At 43.8% G+C, this 14,344-nt stretch overlaps 1 protein-coding gene across 1 annotated transcript; it reads right to left on the reverse strand.

Annotated features, from left to right (window-relative positions):
• Positions 1 to 1,306: 1,306 nt before the first annotated feature.
• On the reverse strand, positions 1,307 to 13,674 carry LOC308048014 (3 beta-hydroxysteroid dehydrogenase type 7-like; the record flags this gene model as incomplete). The annotated part of the gene is made up of 6 exons (XM_080356856.1): positions 13,476 to 13,674; positions 10,189 to 10,344; positions 7,272 to 7,380; positions 3,796 to 3,895; positions 2,769 to 2,931; positions 1,307 to 1,746 (listed from the first exon to the last, which is right to left on the reverse strand). Exons 1-6 carry the CDS (start codon positions 13,621 to 13,623, stop codon positions 1,307 to 1,309), a joined length of 1,116 nt encoding a protein of 371 aa, XP_080212982.1. The 5' UTR covers positions 13,624 to 13,674.
• Positions 13,675 to 14,344: the final 670 nt, after the last annotated feature.

The following is a 14,344-nucleotide window of genomic DNA, read 5'->3' on the forward strand; positions in this document are numbered from 1 at the left end:
CCTGCTGAGGTCTACACTGTTGTACTGCGGCGATGCTCTGGCGACGTGCATGAGAAATTGGGTGTATATTTCTTTGTCAAATTCTTAGCAAGCTGTCAGCTGCCGTTTGAATAATGGCCAAAAAAAAAAAAAACCAACTGCAAAGAGAACTTTTAGTGAAAGAGAAAACGCAGCAATTTTATTACTCCCTTTCTTAAAAACCTCCCAGCACAAACGGTGGCAGAAACAAAAAAAAAGCAGGGAACTGATAACCTTCCCAGATTCTCTATGAGCACATTGCAGTAGTTCCCCCCAAATTTGTTATATGAAATTATTAATGAATTACCAGCATAAATGATTTTTGATTTGTAAGCTCATTTTGCAAATAATTCTCTTGTGAGTGTGAAGCTAACTTGGCAACTCATACAGTATTTCTTCACTTTCCTTCCTGGGTAATTACTGTGACTAACAAGAAGCAAATTTTGATCGTTTCTATCAAGGATGCCATGCTGGAACTTGCTTTTTCCAGGAGGATAAGGACACTTGTAATTAAAATAAGCTTTGTTCATGTGCACACTTCAACTGCAGGAAAACTCAAGAGATGGTTCCACGGTCACAGAAGTGTGATACCAACAGAATTCATTTTAGGTGTGAACCAGTGTTGTAAATACATCCTCTCAGTCCAAGTGAAAACTGAAATCTCTGGTTTTGCTGAATATAGGTTTACCAGTCTCTAGGTCTTAAAGGAGCTGATAAACTGATAACGTTTTTGTTGTGAATCTGCTGGCAGTGCCTGCCCTGTCTGTGTTTGGAAAATATAATCTGTGAATCCTGCTCCTAGATGGACTATGTAGCTCCAGTGCCACGGAATGAGCTGGAATGACCTCTTCCTCCTGAAGTTCAGATGTTATTTAGCACAAAAGCAGCCCCAAAGGGCTTCCCTGAAATCACTGTCTGCCAGTGCGGCAGCTGAACATGGGCTTTAATTTGTTTTGTTTTGCTGCTAGAGTGCTGTGAGAAAAAGGATTTTGAGTTACAAACCATATGAATCCCACCTCTAAGCTTGTAGACATCAGTTATCTGTCCATACAATTAGAAAATAAATCAGCCTATATATTGTTAACACAAGAGATTGGAAGTTTCTTCTTAAAATAGCTGAGTTATTGTCATGACAAGGGTATATTTAATACTTGCAGCCCAACACTTTGTTCCTTCTCTGTCTCTGTACCAGGATTTGCAAAATTCCTGCCAAAGATCTGTGCATGTTGTGAAGTTCAGGTGAAACGTGGTGGTGTGCTAAGCTCCCTTCTTACCCCAAAAGTGCTGCTTAGCTCTTCTTTTTGGGAAGGTGGGGGGATTGCAGGTCCCCTGCAGCCGCTTTCAACCACTGCACAGTTCTGTGCTTGCTCTCTTCCCAGGTGAAGAGGGGTTTGTACCCAAAATGCCTGGAGGCTTTGTCTGTCTCATAGGAGAAGGTGGTGACAATCGTGTTCAGTAAAGGCAAGTTTAGGAAAGGCCATGGCTTCCAGAAAGGATACAAGATGACCTTGATTATCCTGTGCAGCTGTATCATCAGCCACATCTTCCAGTAAGGGATGTGTGAGCCTAATCGGACTGAGGGGTCTGCAGAGGACAACAGCTGATGCCTGATCAGAAAACCTTTTCTGGTTGGAGTGTCATCGTAGGAATAGTACACCTGTCCTGCAAGTAAGTCTGGGTTCAGCTGCAGGTTCCTTGCTGCAAGAACATGCATCCACGCAACATTCCCTGGAGAAATAAGAGTGGGACACAAACAGGTATTCAGGAGGAGCTAAATTTTCCTATTTACTGTAGGAGTGAATGATTACATTGGATGTGCCGGCCTCAGTGATGCGAGGTAGGGAAAGCACTCCTCTGTTCCTCAGCCGTACTGTGGAAAGACTGAGTAGTTAATCCAGACCTTCAAGGCCCTTTAAACCTTTGGTCTCCCCTTTGAGCTGAACAATTAACGTGCCTTGTGATGCTGGTTCGTGTGAAGCGGAAGGGGCAGTGTTTTGTACCAGAGCGGGATGAATGGGAGGCAGCGCTCAAGGGTTTGATTCCTGGCTCTGCTGTGAGCCTTTGAAGAAGTCACTTGATTTATCTGGGCCCGGCTCTTCTCTAACAGCATTTTCAAACTACTGTTATCTGCACTTTTGGAAAAAGACATATAAGTGCGCTGCACAGAAATAGCTAGAACTGCATGATTTAATGGTGAGTTCTACTCCCCTGAAATTCATTCAACACCACAACAAACTCTTTCTGTAGGTTTTGTGAGTAGTTTTTTGTGCTTGCTAAAATCAGTTATGTAGTACAGCCTTCTTTGCAAGAAATTTTAGAAGTACTGGTAGCTTAATTTCTCCTAATGAAGAAGAAATTGTCTTTTCAAACCAAAAATGTATTTTTAAATATAGTCTGAATTTCTCTCTCTTTCCTCCCATATATCCCTTGAAATGTTTACCTAGGAAAAGAAAGATTAGATCTCTATCTTTTTTTTTCTTAGATTTTTTTTTTCCCATTTTTCTAAACATTTTCTCTATGTTGAGGAGAAGAAAAAAGAGAATACTCTGCCCAGGAAAAACAGTAGAATGTAAACCACTTTTTAAAAATTCTTTTAGCTAGTCTAAGTTTTGTGGTTATACAAATATTTTGTTTATTCACCATCCTTATCTCTCTGTCTTGAAAGAGGATGGTTAAGCTGACGTGTAAAATCTGCTGTGACTGGAACAGCCTGGTAGCACCACATGCAAAGAGGTCAACCGTTCACTCACCCACATACGTGTAATTGCGCTCTGTGTTTTCGGGTTCTAGGTAGTTCATCACACCATTCCTGGCTTTGACAGATGAATACAACTCTTGAAGAAACCTTCCCTTCTCCCCATACACTGTGTTTGCACGGATGATGCAGGTTGTGAGTTTACCACCATTGCTCAGCTGTCAAAAGAAATGGGATGCATGTTAGCAAGTGCTGGATACAGAGATGAAATCTTCCACAGTGATGCTGAGTTTGCCAGATAAACCCAAAACCTGGGAATATTGGGCTAGGGGAGTCAACCTTTGCAGAGATGATCTGGACGGCTGGTTTGGGTCCCTAAAAATGCAAGGAGGTGCCCAGTTCGGGTTTTGTTGGGTTTTAGTTGGTTGTTTTCACAGCACACCTTGCACCCCTCTGGTGTTCACTGAGAGCTGTTGGATGGAGGATGCAAGTGGCATTGACCCTTGTGCAGATGTGATGTATAAATGAGTGTTTGCAACATCTAAAATCAGGTACCAGAGGAAGCCAGCTAAGCTGGCTGGCCTCAAATAGTAGCTGGGAGAGAGATGCTCCAGGCAGTGATTTAGGACAGAAGTCTTATTTTTACATTCTACTTTGTGCTCTAGAAGAACTCATTTGTCTGCTGACTGTACTGGGAATCTAAAAAGACCAGCCAGCTAAATTAGGTAGGTGGCTGGCTCTGGGTACATTAATATTTTTTATTCTTAAATCAGACAAGTCTGAAAATTACACCTCTATGTAGTGTGAACCAGGTGAATCTGGTTTCTTATGCCCTGATTTAACACAGCTCTTTCCAAAGTCACAGTCCTCTGGTGGGGTTAAAGCACAGGCTCGAAGGGCAGCACCCTTTAATGTGGGAAGGTCAGGCTTTGGTTAAGCTTAAGGCACTGCGGTTTGTACATCAAGTCAAGGCAGCAGTTGGATACACACCAGGATACAAACTGTGGGGTCTTTCAAACCAGCCCTCTCCTTCTACCCACCCTGTGCTGTAATACCAGGGGCGCTACCATCAGCTTTTGTACCTTTTTGCCGTTGGCTTCAAATACAAGTTTTTCGGCCATGGCCTTTGTCTTCCCATAAGGCAGCTCCACTTCTCCACTGTATTTGGTGTCTTCATTTCCCCTGAAATAGATTGTGGGAGATGATGAGTGACCATGGAGTAGGGCGCATCTGTCACAGCGTGATTTACTCTGCAGTCACTGCTCCCCGGGGACTTACCACTGGCTGTGTCTAATATGAACGTGAGCTCCTTGCTGCAGTTTAGGAGAAATAAGGCCTCAAGAAATACAACGTGGTTCTTGGTGTTCCAAGGCAGGTTTGCATGAGGGTGGTGGTTTGATGTCTGAGAGCTGGATTTGTTTTTGTCTAATACTGGGATTGAAGCAAACCACACTCTGGCATGGAAATTAGAAGGCGGTGGAGTTACCTTTTAAAGCAACTCACAAGGGGCTGGACAAGGTGAAAAGAGCACAAGAAGGAGAATGAGAACAATCCTACTTCATATTTTCATTAGAGGTAGAGAAAAGCCTCTCATGAGCCATAAACTAAAAGGAGAAGCTGATGCTTAATTTTCTCACGGAGTTGATTAGTATTGGAAGACATATGCCAGTGATATGATAGAGCTGCTAGTGATCTCCTGGAAGACCTGCAATCAGTGGGTTCCTGCTGGGATTATTCCTTCAACTCTCCTAGTAAATTCTGCTCAAGGGGAAGAGCAATGAGTGGACCGATGACTAGGGGCAAGCAGGGCTCACAGCCATGCTGGGGACACTTGGTGGCCAATATGGAACCCAAACTGCTCCTCAGCCTCCTAACTTAGAGCTGCAAGGAGCAAAGCCCATGGGGACTAACATGTAACTGGCCTCAGAGGCCCTGAAATAATTCCAAGGAGAACCAAGAAAGCAGCTCTATTCCCTGCCAGAGTCCCATTTTGTCTCACTGGTTCTAGATCAATGTTAGTCCACTGCAGGATTTGGTTAAGCAGATTAAGGTAAACTCTGGAGGAGCTGGGGAATGAAGAAACCTTGTTTGAAGCACTGGAAAGGAGCATTTGTGAATACTGTGTGGCCACTTGCTCCCCTGCTGCTGTGACTAGCACAGGTAATTTTAAAGTTAATTTACTTGATATTTTGCTCTCCTAGAGAAATTCACCCTAGGCAAACACCAGACTCTGCCAGGCATGGGGTAGACCCCACAGGCAATGAAGACTTGTACTTTTGCAGCTGGGGCTCTTGGAAGGGTGAAGTGGCCTGTGACGAGTTCATGCAGCAAATCTGCAGCAGAGGTCTTTTTGTCAAACACTGGGCCTTGGGAGAGCAAGCTCAGACTCAGGGTCCCTGTTTGACCTTGGGCAAGTTGATTGCTCTTTCCTGTGCTCAAATCTCTATGTGTAAAACACGGACAATGCTGTTGCCTTTCTCTCTCCTGTTTGGCAGTCTAGTATCCTGTGTGTCAGATATCCCAGCTGAGATCAGGGCCGCCTTGTGCCACAGCAACAGATATAAATTAGGAGCATCAGAAATAACAGCCTCCCACCCTGGGCTTTTATCACAAAACCCTCCTCCCCTTCCTTGTGTTTATGGGTGATGAGCAAGGGACAAACCAGAAAACAAGCAAGACAAAAGATTGATTGCGCGTGGTTTGTTGCAAACCCAGGAGAGGCCCAAGACAATAAGAGGGGTTATTGAGAAGTTCTAGTTTTACTTGCTTTCTTTTTTAAATCCAAATTTATTTTTTTTGCCTTGCGAAGCTTTTTATTTTTAAAAGCAGCTTCACAAAGGGGCAAACCTGCCTGCTGTTCCTGGGCTGCAGAGCTCTGCTCGTGTTTGCCTTTGCCCACCCCTTTTGAAGCCTGGTAGTAACAAAGAGCTCAGCATAATGCTCTTGCTTTTCAAAACGATCACAGATAACTGAACGCTAATAAGACTGGAGCAGCATTGTCAGAAGGTATCTCAGCGGTGGCTGTCTCAGAGGGATTGAGACTGACAGAGGCATTTTCTATTATTGTCGGATGCTGAGGTGTGAGCATTATCCCTGCACCCATCACCCTGTTCCAGAGACTAATCATGCTTTGTCTATGTCAATTCCCAAGCACGTAAAAGTGAGTTAAATAAAATTACATGAGGAATGATGGAGAAGGAGGACAGAGAAAAAGAAAAAGGCAGGCAGAATCATGGACTGTGAGGGGGAAGAGCAGAACAGATTGGGTGGGGATGGGGGGCAGATGAGGAGGAATGGGAAAGCCTGATCACCTGTGCTTTCAGTCTGGAAAACAGAGCCATATTACATATTCCAGTCTTCGCTGGGATCCCTATTGAGCCAAGTGGTGTAATATTTTACTAGGGGTCTGACCCTTCTCTCATTTTGTATTATGTAGCTCCCTTAATTTAAAATTAAAATCATTGGACAACGAGGCTCACTCTCTCAGGCTTTCTCTCAGCAACATGGGAGAACCTGAGTGTGTTCTGCAAAATGAGTTAAAGGCTCTAGGTGGTGGTTTTATTTGCATTTATGGTGTAGAAGGGTTTGGAGTTGGTGGGCAGGGGATGTTCGTGTGTAGCTCTGTGAGCATCAGCCCAGAAGGGTTTTCGTATGCACTCATTGGTGCCATCGTTGCAAGCCAAAATACTGTGCTCAGGTGAGATTTGGGGTAGATTTTTCAAGACGTCTATTCATATCTGTCTCTTAAGTTGCAGAACTAAAATACTGACAAGGATGCGCCTGTATCTGCATTCATTTTTTAGAAATGATTTAGATATGCTCGTGACCAAATTCCCTCACTTTTCAGTGACATAGAGCCTCTAGCGCTCACGGTCCCCAACTGGATTTGAGGTTTGTTGCTCTCATGGATTTTTTTCATAAGCCAAGCATTTTTTTTCTACAGATTTGAGTGACAACTGAGTTATGCCTTGGCTTACTTGTGAGTGCAAAATTCGTGCTTGTAGGTCATTTAAAGTTCTGTCTTAAGCACCTTTTTCTAGCTGGGCTCAAATTTCTAGAGCCAAATTACTGAAGCCAGCTGTGTCTAGACTGGCAGCCTAGAGAGACAAAACTTGACTTTGAGCCAGTTGCCATGGTTTGATCAATCTGGATGGCTACAGCAATGCTTGAATCCGGCAAAAACTCTGACCCAACAGCAGGGTACAACCTGACCGTATCACAAATCTTAAGCATCTGAGACCTTAACTGATTTTAGGGCTAAGAGAGGAGTGGTGCTGCACATACAGGGGACAGGCTGGAGGTGCAGTTGGGTCATATATTTTTCAACCAGCTCTTTCAATCAGAGGTATCCACTATTGGTCAAGTTTAGTTTGAGAAGAGGTGTGGTTTCTCAAAGTGAAGAGCAGCAAAGAAGGATTTTCAAGAAAGAGAAGAAGAATAGACAGGACGGGGAACACATATCTTCTCCTTTGTAGCCACAGCAAAAATCTCCATCTGGTTGCAGTTTCATTGCTGCTTAACCAGAGATCCAGAATGATGGTGATTTGTTTAGCCTTACCTGAACATGGGCTCACACAATGTATTGGGTCCCACCGCAGCAATGGAGCTTGTGTGGACAACATATGGGATGTCCAGGGCACAGCAGGCCCTTAACACATTTTCAGTACCTGTGGAGCAGTTTGGGAAGGACAAACATTAACCCTCTTGGCGCGATTCCTGGCGTGCAAACCAGAAGATTTCCAGGCTTGGGATTCTGACCTGGAACAGACCCATCTATTTTATGGCTGAAAAGATGTAAAGAGACAGGTCAGAGCTGCAGTTCCTCAGGTATGTTTGCACACGCATGGATGGTTTAGAACATGAGAGCAACAGTTACATCTATAGGATAATGTGGCTTAACCTCTATGGCTATTGGCAGCTGACTTAACTTGGACTTACTAGTTGCTAACAAAAAGGAAGCCAAGAGCTCAGCTGAGCAAAGCTCTGTTTTTTCCACCCTTTTCTGATTCATGGGTAGACTATCAAAGGGTGAATTGCAGCCTTCTGGCAGAAGAATAGGTGTTTTAGTTACGTATGTTGCTCTATAGAAGTTCTGCAGGATGACCACAGGTTCAAAATCGTTGCAACAGGCTCCTGGTAGCTGCAGAATTTTAAATAATATAGTGGGGTCAGCTTACAAATCCACATGAAATCCAGACAAATCTGCAGCGTGGTTTGCCAGTGTGTGTGGTTTTTGTTTGGTTGGTTTTAGGGGGCAGGGAGGGTGTTTAAATGATTTAAAACTCTTGCAGGGATAGTTTTTGCATTCATCATGACTTTGATACAAGTTGATTCTACAAGAACCTCAATGACAACAACAAAACCATGGTTGCATACTGAGGGTCTTAAAATCTGATAAGTCAGATCTTAGAGGAAAACACTGATACGGTTGGTTTCTGAAAATCTCCATCCTATTTATATCTGGCTAATCAGGCTCTGCCCTTGAGCTTTGCTGCAGATCTTGCATTGGGAGGGCTTGTGATTTCTATGTTCTCTTTGTTGTTAAGTGCATAGTCTGAAATGACCAAGGAAATCCTGAGCTTAGGCTACTTTTGGAGGGCATGAATCAATATGAAGACCTGGTGGAAAAGATTCTATTTACTTCTCCATGTGCCTATCACAATATGTAAAGTTAACTGAGAACCCCTGTTGAGAAACATCGCTGGAAACAGTCGAGTTAAAATCCATTCAGCTTAACAAAAAGCAGATTAAAAAGTCTTTAAGTGACTAGATGAAAAAAATAATTCTTGCAGAAGAGGATCCTTCAATCTAGTCAACTAGACTATGATAGAATTTGGCAACCAGTGGTTAAAACAGAGAGAATAAAAGCAGAAGAAACATGTAGATTTTTTTGCCAGAAATGGTAATTAACTATAGCCACACTAATACTCTTCAGCATTGTTATGGCTTGCTGAAAGACATAATAGATAGCCCATTAACTTGGACTCCTTAATTCCAGGCAACAAGTCTTTTGAAAAGACATAGTCCAATTTAGCCACAAATCATTAGGCTTAAGGCAATAATTGGATGGATTTCTGTGGCCTGAGTTACACAGAAGAGCCAGCTAGAGGATTAAATAGCTGACCTGTCCTGACCCCGTATTTTTTTTCCCATGATGTCTACAGAAGGTATCAAATACAGTTCATTTTTATTCTTTTGCCTGCTATGATTTTAATATAAAACTTTAGACTAATCCCTCAATCCAAGTATTTTGAGAAGCCCTAGTGAAGGCAGCAGCCCCATCCAAGGGGAGGCAGAAATGCAGAACGGTTTCCCTCTGAAAATAAGGCTCCTGGTAGGACACCTCAAAGCATTGGAAAAACCTTCGTGTGTGTGGTTTTCTGGGAACGTCACCGACCTCTGCAGGAGGGTTGGTTTGCTGAACAGGGGAGTTGCCCAATGTTTGCTGCTATCTGTAAAAACCTCACTGCTGAAGTACCTTGCTCCTAGCAAGGAGACAATGAAGATCTCACAAAGCCATTAGAAGGCAGTGGGAACCCTCAGGCTCTGAATATGCTCGGTACACATGCACAAGACAAGCTCTTAAAAGCATCTGGTTTGGAAAACAACTACAGCAGTGAAAAGAAAGATGCAGTTTAAACATAGCCCTGGAATGCATCAGTAAACAGTGGGAGCCCTAAGCAGTAATCGAGTTTGAGACAGATACATATATTAAGAAAAATAAAATTCCTTCCTCGTGGTTAACAACTATTTTAGCATCTCACAGCCTGAGGTGCCATTGGAATTGCTGCTGTAATAGGGATTTCATTATTTTTATAGCCTGTGCTTATTTCCTAGATTTATGAACAAATTTTCTTTAAGTAGATCCTGCACCTTACAAGGAATCAGCTCTTGGTGGTAGGAAGATGTTGTGGAGCTCTCAGTTATGCGTGGCTGGTAGATAATAATACTTGTGAACTCTGACTACAGTTAAACACCACTCCCTTATAGTGTGGGTGCAGTTTGAGTGGTATCGTCTTGCACAGGTATATACTGTAGGGATTTTTTTCTCCTGGGAAAACTAAAAGCTATCTGGTACAGGGTTAACTTTAAATTGTTGCCCTTGTCACATACTAAACAGTTTCTTACCACTATAGGCATGCTCTGAATCATCTCAGTACTGACAGTGAAAATTATACCCTTAAAAAGTGTAACTAACTAATAACTGGGTCCAGATTTGGCTTCCTAAGATGAAGTGGAGAGGAGCAGCATAATCTGCCCTGAGCAAGGACAGAGGGGGACAGGCAGAAATGTCCCCACTGGAAAGGAAAGGTCCCAGGCACTTTTCTCACCTTGTAGCAGGGCAATGCTTGTGAAATTCAGGGGATGAGGGAGTGCTAAGTCAGAGAGGATATGGTCCTCATGGCCTCTTGTATAGCTACAGCAAGACATGTGAATTTAAGGCTGTATTTGTTTGCTTGTTTTAAAGAGCTTACCCCCGACATTGACAGCTCTCATTTCCCAGAAGGGCACAGTGTTCCTGTAGTCCACAATAGCAGCTGTGTGAATAACCACGTCAACTCCCCGCATGGCAGCAAGGAGCAGATTGTAGTCTCGCAAATCTCCTTTCGTCACTGTCACAAGAGTGGTAGCTGCAGAAAAGTAATATAACCATAGACGCAAAGGGAAAAAAATACAGATCAGCATCCCCACCTTTTTGCAGGATGAGGATCCAGCTTGGAAAGCTTTCTTCTCTGCAGAGCAAGCTGAAGCACACTCTAGCTAATGACTAGGCCATTTGAATACATCACATCAGGGGAAAATATATCCTGTTTTGGAACCCCAAGAAGCCAGATCTGCATCTGGTTTAGTTCAGCACAGCGCTTACACCAGTTTGCATCAACTGTGGGTCAGGATAACTGTGCTTGTTGTTGCAAATCTCTAGCGCGCATCCACAGGCAGTGGTGAGACAGAGCCAGAGACTTGGCCCAGAGCTGCAGCTGGTTGCAGGATTTGGTCCAGTGCATGGGAAGGAGCAAAGCTATGCTGGACAGTTTCCTTCAGACAGGAGACTTCTCAAGCTTGCTGGGAATAACATCAGGCATGTTCAAGGGATAGAGAATAGAGCAGAAAAAGAAGGAAGGCAATGTCCGCATAGCAGAGGTAACACACTTGCCTGGAGGACCAGGGTGCAGAGGAAGAGGCTTCTGCTCAAAGTCCTTGCTAGTGCTGTGAAGTGAAGCAGGACATCAGCAGCCTCACGGTGACGGGGTTTCACTGCTACTTAGTGGTGAGGGAAAGCCTGTGACCGCTCAGGCTGAAGTGTTTAATAGTCTCTTTTGCATCACCTGTCTTAAGGCAGCTGCTGCAATTAAGACCAGCAAGAGAATGAGAGCTCAGCCAAAAACAGGGAGAGAGGATATAAGGCAGCTATGAGACATTTTCAGATTGATAAGGTCTGATGAAGTTTATCCAGGGCTTCCAAAGAGGTGATGGATGTAACTGCAGCTTTATTGCATTGTCAGCTACTTTGGAGAATTTTTGGAGGAGGCACTGGAAGACTGTCACAGAGCAAATGAAACACCTGTGCTTAGAAAAGAGGTAAAGAAGAGACAGGAAATTACAGAACAGCTTGATTTCCACCCCAGGAAATTCAGGAACACACAACATGTGTGTGAGCACCTGTAGGATAATAAGAATAGAAGCAGCTGACATGGATTTGTCAAGAACAAATCAAGTCAGATAAATCTCCTTTGTTCTTATGACAAGTTAACAGGCTGTACGGATATTGTAGAACAGGTCGATGTCATCTATCTTGATTTTAGAAGGGCTTTGGAAACTCTGTGTCATTCTCCTAAGTGAGTGAGTAAAATCTGGTGCAAGTAAGCGCCATTAGGCTGAGCACAAAGCTGGCTGAGTTACAGTTCCCAGGGAATTGCCAGCTGTGGTAGGTGGCTGCCCTGGGGCTCTCCGGGGCTTATTGCTGTATTTGAATCTTTTTTATTGTTTTCATCAAGAATCTGGCAGATTTGTTCATTAAATCAGCAGATAACATCAGACTGGGAGGGACTCAAAGTACAGTGGAGGATTAGAGTATGAGCTGAACGTAACTAATAGAGTGCAAAAAAAATAAAGGTGAAATTTGATAGGCACAAAGAGAAGATATTGAGCTTAGTAAGGAAGAGGCAGCCGGTCTTTTTGAAAGAATTTGGCTGGGCCAGGATAGCTTTAGGGGCTATCGCCTGTCAGCAGGGTCTTGCAACTGTGGAAAAGGTGTAATTGCACTGACAATACAAACAGGAGAATTGTTTTCAGGTGGAAGAAATGCATCCATCGGCTTTACTCAGCACTGGCAAAGCCACAGCTGGCTGCTCTGTCCAGAGAAGACCTTCAGAGACCCTTTTCCAGAAGAGAACAACGCCAACGCCCAGAGATATAGAGAGTGGGAGCTGCAGAGGAGAGAGGAGCACACCAGAGGTGTTTAAGCCTAAACCAGCATGGAGCAGAAGGGGTGGTTTTCAAATCAGGATGTTTGTTGTAAAAAATTGCAGTGTTAGCCTATTCTACCTGTAAGGTTCCATGAGATGTCAAAAGTCTTAAATAGTAGATTAGACTGTACCAACAAAAACGGCCTGATGGTGCAGAAACTGGTCACCCGAGGTGGCTTGGGAACGGGATGGAAAAAGATCTGTTGGGAAGGTGGTGGCTGAGCTGATTCTGCCTTGGGGCACAGGGACAGGCTCGGGATGGCCCCTCGGGGATGCTGCTGCCTCATCTTTCTGAGATTTGCTGTGGCCTCAGGCCACAGAGCTCTCCTGGAGCAGGGATTATGGCAGCTTCTGAAGTTTTAAACAGTTCTTTTTTTTCTTCAGTTATGGACGTTTTTAAGGCAACCTGGAGCCTGGGGAAACCAGTCTGGTGAGTTCATCTGCCAAGGGAGGGTTTCTGATAGTGATGTTTCCCTGGGAGTCTTTTAAATTGCTTTAAGAATATCCCCTTTCTATTGATATCTCATAACAGATAGATCTCCCTCATCATTTTTTCCTCTCTCAAAGCAGGCTGAAGGTTTGGACAGTCAGAGAGAGGGGGGCCCAGCCCACCATTAACCTTGCAGAGCCCATGAGCTGCACTGGCTTGTTTTGTGTGGGTATCCTCGAATCCAGTGAAACAGGTTGCTTTTCCCCAACATATCTCACTGTAATCAACCCTGGTGAAACACCGGAAGGCAGCTCTCAGAATATGATCAAATGGATTCATTTAGTATCTTTGAGCATGTTCACTGAGACTCACCTCTTCCTTTCTCATGCACAGCACAATAAGGCTACTATAGGTTTATCTCAACTACCTCAGTAATTTATTTCACAATATCTGCAGCAGATGCTGAGCTTGAATCTATTACTGTCAGTGGTTTTTGGTTATTTTGCTCAGAATTGGCGCCTGGTTGGAGCAGTTCAGGAGAAGGTGTTAGTTAGTTGCTGTTAGTCAGACTGGTTGAGCAGAAACAACCAGGCAGCCAAGTTCCCACGTCAGGTACTCGGTGTGCATGTTGCTTCTTACAACTGAATGGGGACTTCGATCCTCCTTGTGATTTATCTCCTGGGCTTACACACTATGGATCTTTTTGCTTTGATTTAGTCTTATGCTGAAAAACCTCTCTGAGCTGGCAGTTCTTCAGCCAGTCTGTTTAATACCCAGGTTCCTACCCCATGCAACCGTGGCATCTCCAGCTCTCTTGAAAGGGAGGGTTATGGCTGCTAAATAGAAGTTGATGCCCTTTTCTTACCTGTGGTGAATTTTTTTACTTCTTCTCTTGCTACTGAATCAAAAACTCTGACTTCTTTGATGTAATCTTGTTGAGACAGGAGCTCTACAATCTTCTCCCCAATAAAACCACATCCTCCTGTCACCAGGTAGACCCAGGCTCTATCCATCTCTGAAGATGTTTTTGTGGTTGAGGAGTAGAGAGAAGGTTGCTGCCAAGATCCTATCGTGCACCGTTAATCTTTCAGCCAATAGATTTTTTCTGAACTAAGTCTAAAGTTTAACTGTTATATAATTTTACTGGCTGAACATTAACTCCATCCAGTTATATATAAATCAGGTTTTTGTTTTCCCTTCTACCATGGTACCCATGATCAGGGGGCATCTCCAGCTCATGTTTTATCTACCAGACAGTGGCTAATACACCTTTTCCTTGCTGTGCTGTAATGAATGTGTGCTCTTAAATTTGCCATTTGGATAAGAATAATGGGATTGGCTTTGTCCAAGGTTGCTCGATCCTGTCTGAAGATTGGGGTGAGGGGAGGGAAGACTTGGCCTCTGGCACAGTTGTTTCTCTGTGCCTCTCTCATGAGGAGTCTCAGAGATGACCAAGTCAGGCCTGATCAGCTCGCAGTCTCTCTTTGATGCCAAGAAAATTATTTCCTGAAGTATGGAGTAGTCAGATTTTTTTCCAATCTGTCTTTGAACCAACTTGTCACCATTTTTGGTGATCTGTAGACACACTCTTCTAAGACAGGTAGCAATGGTAAATAGGGTAATGCATTCTCCCTACTTACTTTGTCTGTGTACAGTGTAGTAGTTGCTTTTCTGGCCATAGTGTTGCTTGGGAAGCCAGGATTAGACTGTTCCCCTATCAGGACCACTGCTTTC

This window comes from Nesoenas mayeri, assembly GCF_963082525.1.
Source record: "Nesoenas mayeri genome assembly, chromosome: 20".
Classification (NCBI taxonomy): domain Eukaryota; kingdom Metazoa; phylum Chordata; class Aves; order Columbiformes; family Columbidae; genus Nesoenas; species Nesoenas mayeri.